General features: G+C 43.5%; 1 protein-coding gene across 1 annotated transcript in view; it reads right to left on the bottom strand.

Moving 5' to 3' along the window:
- Window positions 1-13119, bottom strand: part of LOC134540113 (guanine nucleotide exchange factor subunit Rich) — a 98771-nt gene that overhangs the window by 56864 nt on the left and 28788 nt on the right. Inside the window, exons 7-11 of the mRNA XM_063382614.1 lie at window positions 11732-12005; window positions 11528-11650; window positions 10119-10340; window positions 8731-9097; window positions 1439-1641 (exon numbers count right to left, since the gene is read on the bottom strand). Of these exons, the coding sequence (XP_063238684.1) occupies window positions 1439-1641; window positions 8731-9097; window positions 10119-10340; window positions 11528-11650; window positions 11732-12005 (1189 nt within the window). The remainder of the gene's footprint in view (window positions 1-1438; window positions 1642-8730; window positions 9098-10118; window positions 10341-11527; window positions 11651-11731; window positions 12006-13119) is intronic.

Here is a 13119-nt window from a genome sequence, read left to right as displayed (position 1 = left end):
CATACTCATGGGCTCGTAACTATAATGCGGTGTGTGATTTAGTTAATCAAATAATAATTTGTAACAAATAATTATGCATGTCAAACCAAGGTGTGAAAAGCATGATACCAGCAGAAATATTTACTTACACAGCTAAAACAATACTCACATAACATTGTGTAACAATAACTATTTACACAAGTAATTAAATTAATAATACATATGTGAAAGAACAATATTTTCTTTTGAATATGGCCCGTGGCACAGTGCACAACAATAAGCTCAAACCCCGTTGTGATGCCCTCTGCCTCTGTCGGGGTGGCATCAGGTGTAGGCGGGTCCCTACCGCCGCGACCCGCCTATCCCTGCAGCATGGCGGGGTTCAACCTGAGCCACACGCCGCCACGTGGAGCCCGCTCAAGGCTGCTCTAGCGATCACCGACCACACCAGCGGCCCCGGAGTGAAGATAGCGTGACATACACCCTCAAGATACAACCGCGTACATGAAAGTGCTTGAGAGCGCAAGAAAGCAAGAGTGCAAGAGCAGTGTGTTGCATCATTTCAACATTTCCCTGCCGTCTCCTCTATCACTTCCCCCACCACGTACATAACTATTAGACTATTACCCTCCTCTCCTGGTTCCCCCACCACATACCTAGCTATTTCTCCTCATTCGATCGGTTTTTCGTAACGCTTGAGAATTGTTACCCCCTCAGCAAAGAAGTTTCACTTCAAAAGCACAGCATACGTCCATACTACTGAGAGGTGGCCTTAACTCGCCCTGCGGTCGCCACCTCGCACCGTGGCATGTTCTCACAACTGTCTCCCTGCTTACCCCCACTCCACAGTGCTGCCACGCCCACTAGCTCCATGTGCATCACAAGTCCACTGGCAAACTTCATAATGTCCACACATACACTTAAATAAAAATCTTTAAAGTTAAGAAAGCTATAATAAAAAGGTAGCCACTTCTATAAAAATAACATTTAAAATTAAAATATAAACATATATACTAAAATACAATACACTTCATTCACATTCGGCCGAATGTTATTAGTTTCTGGAATAGTGTTTACAACTTAATACTAGAATCACTTAAAATTATAGCGCACAATATAAGTTCTATCCTAGAACGAAATAAAAAAATATTTAAGAATTTACAAACTGAAATAATATTTGCAAAAAAGGCTTAGCAATTAGCGGGCATGCCACAACACGATGGCACCCAGTAACTACATGAAAACGACAGATAACGAGTCCCCCGGCCGCAACAGAATAAATGATTCAGAAGAGACACATGTGGGTGAGAACAACCTTGCCGAATAAAGTTAGTAGGTATTCCATCGGGACCAGAGGACATGGAAGATTTACCCCCAAAGCACAAGAAATAGATATTGTACCACAACACCAGTCTGAGTAATAGTTTGGATGTTATCATTAGAGCAGTAGTGATCTCACGTCGTCACCGTCGCCCTGGCGAGGGGCCTGCTCCCGGGGAACCACCAGCAACCGGCCGCTGATGTTCAGCATGATGCTCTCCGCCTCGCGCGCCGAGTGGCGGCTGGACTCGGTGCGCAGAGCCGTGAGCGTGACGGACACCACGCACGCAGGGTGCACGCACAGCGCGCTGATGTCCACGCTCTGCAGGCGGCTCACCTCCGCTGCGACAGCACGCCCCGGGCACGGCTCAAAGTGAGCTCCAATCACACAGCACGCCCCAGGCACGGCTCAAAGTGAGCTCCCATCACACAGCACGCCCCAGGCATGGCAACCACCCACCCGCTTACGACCCCATCACACACTCATAGTGTGCTGCTCAGTTGTGTCCAACGTAACAAATATAAAGGCAGGACGTAGGTAACTGCTCCCTGATGATGCCAAGGACACGGCTACAACCCAGAAGCCAAGCTACTTCAGACAATAGCCGTGAAAGCCTGCGAACATTATTCAACGTAACAAATGTATACCAAATACATCATAAGGACATAGGATTTATAAAGGAACTGTATTTTCTTGAGAATTTTGAAATTTGATATACATTTGTAGCGTAAGTTGCAAGATATATATGCTATTTGTGTAGTTACAAGAAAGTCACTTAGACAGGAATGTATTTTCACATTTCTAGTACCTACAAGCCAGAACTTCTTGATACAAACTAAATTTTGATTTGGTAGCTCCTTTTTTTCACATGCTGGTTCTTCAATGAAGCAAACATCAGCACGAACATGTCATATAACAATTATAACTGTTATAACAATTATTTATGGTCTGGAAGTTAATGACCTGTTTTGACTTAAAAAAAAAAAATTAATGACGAGAGATGTGTACAGTACTGTATTTTTCAAATTCTGTGTCTGGATCAAATCCTTGCACTGAAGGGGAAAATCAGATGGACCAGGACTTAGTATTAATTAAAATTATCATCACAGTACAATCTTGCTAAATTTTGCTCACAATTAAAAATAGCATTGTTCTATGAAATAAATATTAAATATATTATAATTTTTAAGTCTGACAAGATTTAAAAAAAAAAAAAATTTACTGAAATCATTGGCTTTATTGGGCAATACAAAAAAACATTAAATAATAAATCACATAAAGTTTTACCACAGGTGAGAAGGTGCCTCCAGAAATGTTAATTGGTAGGGACAAGACTATATGTATGGTGAATTGTATGTGAAAAGTATGTAAATACATCATAAAACACTGAAATTCAATTTAATACACTAAAAAACAATTAATTAAATTCAAGGCACTTATCAGCATTTTCAATTACAACTTTACTCTAAGGACAAATGTGTAAACTTTTAAAAATCAAATTGAAAGAAAATAATTTATTTTGCATGAAAATTTGTACCACAATTTATAAAAAAAATTTTTCGAAAAGTTTACTCATTTTTAATCTTGCAACTGTTACTGGTTACTAGTTTTTACATTTCGATGTTGAAACTTTTTCAAACACAAAAATACTATATTTATTAAATTTGTTCCAAATCATTATATTGTAAAAGTGCATCACGTATCAATCAAAATGAGACTGTTTTGGAGAAATTAGTATTATGGAACATTTAAATGTCATATTTGTTCAGTAATATGCTGTATTTTTTAATGATTTCATAAAAAATAAAACAAATTACACAGTAATCTCCTGCTTAAAAAATGAAATTGTGTGACGTGTTGCCAATGTGGCACAGGCCATGCTACACAGGTGGCAGGCAAGCCCTAGAGTAGAGCCTTCAGTGAACTGGCGGCCACTGGCAGCGTGCATCGTGGGCAACACGGGATTTACCAACCAACAGCTTTTAATATCGTGCGTAAGTAATGAAGCGAGTTGTTTGCACAAGTGGAGTTGTTTGGCTTCTGTGAGTTTTTCCTCCCCTTCATGTACTTTATTTTGTGATCGGAAGATAGTCGCCATTGTGACCCGTGAGTTTTTCATGAAGGACTTATAAAAAGCAGTAAAAATCAGTCTGTATCCGAGAGATATTACTTCTGTAATTGATCAACAGTAAAATACTTTCTTTTCAAATGTTTATGTATGTGCAATTCAGACTACATTTGAACTACCCTTGAACTACCCAGAGGTCTGGATTGTCACAGCTGTGACTCGCTGCATCGCATCCCATTGCTAGAATCGCGCTATTGTGAATCACTGTTAGCATCCCACAGACGTCGGGTCGCTGGGGAAGACGCCAGAGAAGATCAACACACCGGGCATCAAACCCTGAATGGTGATACGGTGATACATATTCCACAGCGGATAATTCCACTCGCTTCTCGTGCCTGAATGACTGGAAGTAACCGTACGAAAGGATACGCATAGGGTTCAGGTATAATTATTTCATATTAAGGTTAAAATTAATAAATTAATATATGTAACTATCTAGGTAGGAATTAAAAATAGATAATTTTATGTGTTTACTTAAAATAAGAGAAAATCCAGTTTCTGATATAAATTAATCTTACAAATAATGTTAATATAATGTTATGACTAATGATGTGTTGGTTCTCCGGACCAAGATTCATAACATAATCAAAATAACCATGGAAATATAAAGAGCCAAACCTTACCCCGGGCACATTTCGTTCTAAAATTCCTTCAACTAAATGAATGATTGAGTTCCTGCGGAGGGCTGCCCTCCCACAGGGCAGCTGCGGACAGGTTCCGGGGCTCTGGCGCGGACCAGGCACGGGCCACCGACCCTGCAGCAGATGATGGGTCACGCCTCCAGGGGCATCGGTGCTAGGGATGTGACGACTACCGGCTCCCGAGCGAGTCCTCTCCAGCAAGACTCCGGGTTCTTCTCAGTCAAGGCAGGAGGGGATAGCTTCTCCCTGGTCTTGCCCTCTGAGCTTGTGCCACGGACCGGACAGGGTTTCCCCCTGGCTCGACAGGCACAAGGCCGGGCGGGGCAGGAGCAAGGAGCAGAGGTCTGATCAGGCCTGCGGTGGTGCGGTGTACAGGGGTGGTCGATCTGACCAACCCACAGGTCCTCAGGCGTGACTGTTTTCCCGGCGGACCAGTTTCACAGGGAACTCCAGCCACTGAGAGCTCACCCAACTGCTGTGTCAGCGAGGAACGAGGCAGGTCACTTTCCCTTGAGGTCAGCCCCAGAGGTTTATTGCAATATGATAAATCACACCTGCCTCCTGGCTGACATAAGAAGTACGTATACCCAACCGTGTCGGTGCCTAGAGGTGGGGTCTGAACGACCGGAGGCGGCTGCTGGCGCACTAGTACGGACAGCCAGAGCGCAGGAGGCGTCCTGGTTGGGAGGAGGTGTAGGGCGAGCAGAGGGGAATGAAGGGCTTCAGTGGAGGTCAGCAGGGATGGCAAGCAGGTGGTCCTGTGCGCATGTAGGGCATGTTGGCGTGGGCACGAATTACAAAACAAACTTACAAACTGAGTGGCCACTTAAACTAGTACACATTAATGCTAGCATTCTTATATCTAGTACGATGGTTTTGTATAACTTAAAAAATTACTACCCAGGTTTTTGGAGAAATGACATCTTAACGATGCTAGGCATGCCGAAGTTTAGTAAGGCTCCTTAGATAGGAGTAAAAGAAAAACTCTCCTTTTGTATGGGGTCCAGAACAGGAAAAATATTTTCAAGTGTTAAAACAGGCGATAGCCAGCCCACCTGTCCTCCGTATGGCGGATTTCACAAAACCTTTTATTTTGCAAACAGATGCATCCAGTGTCGCTATTGGCGCCGTACTATCACAAGAGTTTGAAGGTCACCGACAGCAGATTGCATTTGCTTCGCGCACACTCACACATCAAGAGAAGAAATCCTCACCAGTATACGAATTGGAATGCTTGGCAGTAGTTTTTGGAATAGATAAATTTCGCCAATTTTTGGAACACCGAGAATTTTTCCTAGAAACAGAAAACCAAGCCTTGGCATGGTTGTTGACACACCGTAAACAACTAGGTAAACTTGGGCGCAGGATATGTGGGACTCCAATTTGGTATGGCTGCAGATGGCGTTTAATTAAGCACGCCACGAAGAACACAAAACAAACCCATTTGAGCTGATGTTTACATATAAACCAGATACACCTCTTTCCAATCTTACCCGATGATCCGAAGGACATTCGGGAGATCTCGAGAAGAGCACACCGAAACCTAAACCTTTCTCATGAGGCAAGTAAAGTCAAGTACAACAAAAATCGTTCACCTAATCCTTACAAGGTACTAGGTGATATAGTGCTATGTAAGGCACACCCACAGAGTAGAGCGATCGACAAGCGATCAGCCAAACTCTCGTATCGTTGGTTCGGTCCCTTGCAGATCCAGTGATTTTCATCGCCGGTGACAACTAGCCTAGCTGATCCCAGTTCCGGAGAATTTGTGACCAGAGCTCACATCTCCCATTTAAAGAAAACACAGATAAACCTACAGTAGGTTTGTTTTTCTTTTACTCCTATCAAAGGAGGCTTACTAAACTTCGGCATGCCTAGCATCGTTAAGATGTAATTTCTCCAAAAACCCGGGAGGAATTTTTTAAGTTATACAAAACCATGGTACTAGATATAAGAATGCTAGCATTAATGTGTACTAGTTTAAGTGGCCACTTAGTTTGTAAGTTTGTTTTGTAATAGGTTAAGTGCAAGCGGGAGGTATCTACATACCGCGCGCCTGTTTAGAAAGTAAGTAGTAGGATACAATCGAACCTGGTAACGCGCCTAACAAAAGAGTGTAAGTGTTGTATTATTTTTCCTCTACGCTCCGCATTCAAGCGGGGGAGTATGTGCCGGAAATTAGGGATTTCGGCACGTTTTTTTAAATTGTTATTATAATTTTAAATTATTTTTTTTTTTTGGAAATTTTTATTTTCTATATCATTTAGATACAAAAAGGGTGATTTACACTTTGTTAGGCTGGTGTACTCCACGTAGTTAAACTTTGTGCCAGTGGATCGAGGCACCTTTTCTCAGGGACCAATCTGATATTTTGCTAGTCTAATGTAGATGTTAGCAGCCAGTATGACATTTCTCCCGCTTACAGTCACGTTCCCGGCCTGTAACAATATTTCCCTGCATGACCAAAACTGCATACAGCAGCTCTGGACCAGTTGTTACCATTTCTCAGAGACGAGCTTACCATAGCCTTTCCTGTCACGCATACGTCTTAGGTTCTCTCCTCGGCCAGGACGCTCGTTCCCAGCCTGGTGGCGTTTTTTGCAACCCCCCCCCCCCCCCCCCCCTTAATTCTAAGAATTTAGCCCAGGATCATTTTCCTGCCGTGAACCTACCAAGCATTGGCCGATTTCAAGGTCGATTTGCCATAAGAAAAAAAATATGCAAGGATGGACCACCCACGACATCTAGCGGCAGAAACAGTAACTTCTTCTCTTGTCGCCAGCTCGTGGAGCTGACGCCCACGACAACTGTTGGCGATCTTGTTAACCAACCCCCCCCCCTCCTTCTGTACCTTTAGGCCGCCAGAGTGTAGCACCGGCTACGCCATAAGGCCCTATGCTTCCTCCTCGCGGCCTGTAAAAGTCAATTGTATGTTGCTTTCGGTGCCTGCCGGTAGAGACCGCAGCAGTCGCCCTTCGGCGCAAGCAACTGAAGTCGTGGCTACGAACACCTCGGTCACCTTCGGAAGTATCCAGCCCAGAGCCGAACCTTTCCCCTCTTTTTCCCTAGGGCCGACCGCTCGTTTTAATTAGGAGTTTTGTCCGCCACCGCGGCACTCAGTACTCTGACTTCAGCTACTTACCGCGTCTTCTCGGCGTCACCTCGGTTAAGAGGCTTTTCGCGGCAATGACAAACTCGTGGGAATAAGGAATGCAGTCAGCTGTGTTAAGGGATGTGATCCCAGCTTCAAAATTTCCGTAGTAGCCAGTCAGTAGTAGTAATTAGAAAACAAGTCATGTTTTAGTTTAAATTTTATTAATTCTTTTATTCTACTAAAGAATGTTTTCTGCCGCGTCATCCCCGCATTTCTCGGTCCGCGCCATTCTGATGTCGGCGCGAGACATCTCCTGAGCCCTGGAGCTGCACCCTGTTTGGTGAGTTACTTCGGCAGATTTTTCCTCCCCGAATTCCCGTTTGTTAGCCTTTTCGTGCCGACTGTGTTTGACTGTCTGGAAGCAGGTCTAATTCGTTTGGAATTTGGCTTGTGTTTCAGACAGGGTCCAACATTTGGGCAACGAAATTGCACCCATCATGTTGTCCAGGACCTCCCGCTTCATTTCTCTCTAAGAAGAGCTTCCTCCCAGCCAGATGTCCAACTTGAAGCCCCGGGTGATATTCTAAAATATAACTTCTCCCTATCGCCCATGAAACAAATTATTTAAACGAAGACCAGCGAGCAGTGCCATAGAGAAATTATCAAATAAAAAAAATGTGAAATTGTTACTGAAATGTGTGGACGAACCTAATCTGCTATAAAATGTCATTTTTTTGTTGTTAACAGTACAGTATAACGTGTTTTAATAATATATACATAACTCGCAATGGCTTTGGTGTGTTGATACTGCCATATTAGTTTTATTAGTTTTTTTTTGCTTGTGAACAGATATTTACTAATACTTAATTTTTTATATGCACGTAAATTAAATATTCATCTACCAAAAAATAGGTAGTATATATTATTATATTTTGCAGTGTGGCAGTTCTTGGGTGCTGTGCTGCTCTAGCCATCTAGTGAGTGCTAATTAGTGCTAAGTTACTTGTTTGTTGTTAAATTGAGGTAAAATGCATTGCTGATAAGTTATTTAGAACAAATATGTAAGTTGAGCAGATTAACTGAGAACTAAGAACCACGACTCGATTATTAAGAGCCGGAACCAAACTGAGAACCGATACTATGAACCGGAACTCAACCGAGAACTGAGAAAAAAGTACAACGAACACATCACCAGTTAAGACTGATTAAAAATATCAAATTAACAGGTGTCTAATAGCGAGGTAATATATTATAATACAAACTAGACAGTCACAGGGATTTCCCCCCCTTTTCATTGTTGACCCAGCGCTCTTAGCCGTTAGGCACTACCGCCCTGGGGCCCCCACGGGCATGGATGCGGATACGCCGCATACGCAACCAGGAAGAGCGTTAGAGCTTTTGGCTATGCCAAGAAGCTGAGGCTACCCATCCCAGCTTATGCAGCACCTCCGGCCCCCTACTCCACTCAGCTCACCAGCAAGTTGGATGCTCCCTTAGACCACCAGTTAAGACTGATTAGAAATATGAAACGAACAGATGTCCGATAGCGAGGTGATACGGAACTCACGCGGCCGGCCGTCCCGAGGCACCAGGGCGTGCACGGACACCTGGCCGCTGGCGCAGAACGTGATGAGCCGGTCGCGCAGCGCGCTCAGCAGCAGCACCTGGGCCGGCACGCACACCGCGCTCATGGAGGCGTCGTCCAGGCGGGAGTCGCGCGGGTACAGGCGCAGCTCGTCTCGGTCGCCCGCGATGCTGTAGCAGCCCAGCATCACGTGGTCGCGCCACCACAGCAGCCCGCCCGTCACCACGAAGTCCTTCTCCTGCGTCTCGTTGCCGAACAGCGTCCACTTGCGCGTGCCCAGGGAGTAGTGTGCCAGCCCCGTGCGGCCCGCCACGGCTATGTTCTGCCCGTCGCAGTCGATGGCCGTGTACTGTGGACACATCACGTCGCTGTGCTACAGTTACTTTCGTTCAAATATTTACATTTATCGAACATTTCTTCCGTGTATTTTCAAAAGTTTATCTCTATGAATTTGTTAAAGTCACGTTTATGTTTCAATTTGATTTCGGTTGTTATTTTTTGGTTCTTTGATTTTCTAGTTTTTGCTTGGAAACCAATCACAAGTAAGCTTTTTAATTAGTATAATTTTATATTTTGCTGACCTGGCCAGAGGATGAAGTTACTTGGAGCACGCACACTCGGCAGTACTTATAGAATGAACTAACCATCTTGAGCCTTTTGTTTACCTTTAATCCACCGCAGCAGTCCCCAGGATGCTAGAACTGACCTCCCTTGTGTTTATAAACCTGCTGGTCCCCTCCCCTAACACCAAGAGCAGAGCCCTCCCGGTCCTTCTGGGCTGTCTCGCCCACTGAGAGCAGGCCCAGCGAAAACATATATTTTACGGCTTCTCTATTCACACAATTTACTCAAATGCCATCCAAAAATGTCAGATTGCACATGGATAAGTAATGTGCTACATTCATGCTCGATACCAAATGGCTGAACACATATGTACGTACAATTTAATTTGCCATGTCATAAACTATGGTGCGAACCACAGCACTTGCACTCTTGGTCCTGTCTTCTGGCTGACTCACACAATCAAACTGGCTGAGCATTCCAAAAATAACCCAGCAAGTTGTGTGTAGTGAGAAAAACTCATTGGTTAGTCCAGCCAAACATTTTAACTGCAGAACATTCTGAAAGCACAGCAATGCTCCAGAAAAAAAAAATTCAGCACAATATTACCAAAATTTAATGAGAGTTACATTAAACAAAAACTGTGAAAGTTAATTTTCACACATACTCTAACCTAGCTAACAAGCTTAATTTAAACTATTATTGATTTTAAATGTTTAAAAAAAATTAATGATTACCAAACACCTTAAAAAACCGAAATACTTGAAAACTGCTCAAGAATAACTGTACATGGCTGGGCTTCTACCCACCCTGATGGGCCAGTTGGAGGCGGCGTAGGCCGAGGGGATGGGCACCACGATCCACTGCTTGCTGCCGACCAGGCAGTTGGACACCGTGAGGCTGGACACGTCCAGGAAGGCATCGTCGGAGCCGTGCGCGCACGAGCGCTCGTGGTACACGCGCACCAGGTTGTCTCCCAGGTTCACATACAGGCAGCTCTCTCCCTGCAGGCACAGGTGCCCCTGCTGGCTCTGCAACCCACCACGCAGCCTTCACTCCTGTGCAACGTGCCTCGCGCTTGGACTGTTGCCAGGTTCATACTGTACTCAACACGCATTTGGGTTGCACAGTTTATGCCAATATTGAGTTTCGAAAAATGTAAAGCGACCCTTACACAAATTTTTAACATTCGGTTAAAAAATTTTTTTTTTTTCATATACACCCTGTGGTTGAATACGTACATAAATGTCACTAGCCTACTGTGTGAAGCACCATGAACGAAGCCTGTATGTTGTCAAGTCTGCCGTCTGCTGCATGCCTCATCCAGCCGACATCAGGCAAGTGACAGCTGACAAGGGTCTTCTGTGTTGGCATTCCACAGGAGGAGGGGTAAATCTATAAATATACCATTTTGATTGCATGCTGATGGTTCTCCGTGTCCTTATCGCTTCTTTTTAAAAGTCCATAACTGGTAATGTATGCATTATTGATGTGTGTATCACAACTTTGTGTCACCATAAGAGAAGAAGGGAAATTTTTAAGGTCAATACTACATGAAGAAGCATCACTGGTTGGGGAGTTTATGGTGAGACCCTTAAGATGAAATAGTTTTATTTCAATGCCCGAAATTCTAGGTGTGACCCATACACAGGGGCAACCCTTCTACAGTAAATACGGTTCTACCCCGCTTATTAACATTAAAAACTATTTTGTATGTCATCTTTAGTGAAAGTAAGTTTAAATATATACATATATTTAATTTTACTCTTTCTTAGTTTTCCCAAGACCATAACTAAGTGAATTTTGACAGTTTTATTACAGTTTTCATTATGATGAAGAATAATATTTCTATGCTTAACATTAGTTATTTAATTCACAGGAGAAACTATTTATAGCAGTATCATTCCATAAAATTATGTGCTTTGCTAAAAAGAGCAAAAATATTTCATATTAAATAATATAAAAAATATAAGGACTAAGATGGTGTCTTTCAAATACGACTCCTTAGAAATAAAAATTGAATATTATCAGATGATGCTCTTGATGAATAAACAACAGGAAAATTTATTACAAAAATGTTATTCCAAATTTTACTTCACAAAATATGTTTCATGTTCATTGAAAAAAAAAAACTTCATAACACGCAAAGTTGGGTCTACCTGGCAACAGAGCACACACAGACGAGGGCAGGTGAGAGAGGTGGAACGAGAGCACTCACCATGCAGGGGTTCACGGTGAGCGCACTCTTCACGAAGTCCAGCTGAGCCACAGAGTCGGTGACCTCGCCGCCCATGGACTGCCTGCGCACCATCCACAGCTGGTAGCCCTCCGCCGACCATTCCTTCACAATCGCAAACACCATCGTCACCGAAGGTAATACGCATGTACGCATGTTGTCGTCGGGGGCTGGAAGGGCGTGTACCATGCTGGTGACGAGCAGGGGGTTCTCCCGGGACAGGTCCGCGTGCAGGCCGTAGTCCCAGCCCAGCGAGCACAGCAGCAGCGCCCCGAAGGTGCTCCACAGGGACAGGCCCCCGTGTCGCCACGCCACGGCCACGGCACAGCCGTCGGGCGTCCAGCGCACGCACGTCACCGCGCCCGGCGCCCCCGGGTAGTCCCGGGACGACAGCACCATGTGGTGCGACACCTCCAGCCCGCCCGTGCTCTCGTCGATGCAGTACGCGATCGCCTGCGAGCTGTCGGCCAACCACACACGTGGAATACAAGAGTGCACAGTCAAGTTATCATAACATAAAGGTTTCTTACATTTTTGTTTTACTTCAAGATTTTTATTCAACTTAAAAATTTTCTAAATAACATTTTAAAAGACTTGAGGTATATTATCAATTGAAAAACCTTACTAAAGTAAATATTATACATTACTAAAAAATAAATACCACTTATCCAAGTTCTGACTCTTAATGACTGGGAACCCATGAACTCCTGAAATAAGTACAAGTGCTGCTACAAGACGCTTACAAAAAACTAACTTGTTGGGGGTTAACTTTGTTTGCTCAATCACATGATGTAGCTTAATTGAACACACTGAGTTAACTATTTAGTTACCAAACAAGTAGACTTTCTTAAGAACTCACATAATATTGCAGTTCAAAAATGAAAACACTTTTTTTTTGTTTCATCTGTTCAATTAAACACAACAGTGATTTAAAAGAGTGTGTCTGCAGATTAATTTACGATATGTTGTATTCAAAATCATAGGTAACTAGCAAATTTTTATTTTCATCAAAATAATATCTTTATTACATAAGTACCTTTAAGCCTAATTTCCTCTTCTGCTAAATTTTGTCATACCCATGGGTTTAAAAGTGGGCATAAACGTTTGTACAGCAGAAGAGAAGAAAGGATTTGTTCCTCCATACACATGATACCTAGAATGATATAGTGCGACAAGAAACAAAAGAACCTGCGCAGATCCCAAGGTCTCTGGTGATCACGTGACAAGAGCATCAAGTAGGGGAGGGGATGAGTAGCACAGTCGAGTAGGGGAGGGGATTAGTAGGCAACTGCTTCCTGGCTGATAAAACCAATCGCGCTCGGCTGTCCGGCAGTCCTAACTACACGAACCAATCTACGCTATGACTTCTATGCAGGGCTAGATTTTAAGGAATATTTTAACCTGCCCAACGGACAGGTGTCATCGAAAATTTGCCTGTCCGCTGTTTTACCCAAATAAAAAAAATTTCAAAGTCGTTGAAAAAGTGAGAAAAAAGGATTTTTGCTATATTTTGCACCTATTTTTATCACACACTTAACATCCTTATTTAATCATCATTTTCAGACGAGTCACTG

Source organism: Bacillus rossius, chromosome 16, assembly GCF_032445375.1.
Source record: "Bacillus rossius redtenbacheri isolate Brsri chromosome 16, Brsri_v3, whole genome shotgun sequence".
Taxonomy (NCBI): domain Eukaryota; kingdom Metazoa; phylum Arthropoda; class Insecta; order Phasmatodea; family Bacillidae; genus Bacillus; species Bacillus rossius.
The sequence above is the reverse complement of the archived record's forward strand: the minus strand, read 5'-3'. Positions and strand labels throughout refer to the sequence as shown.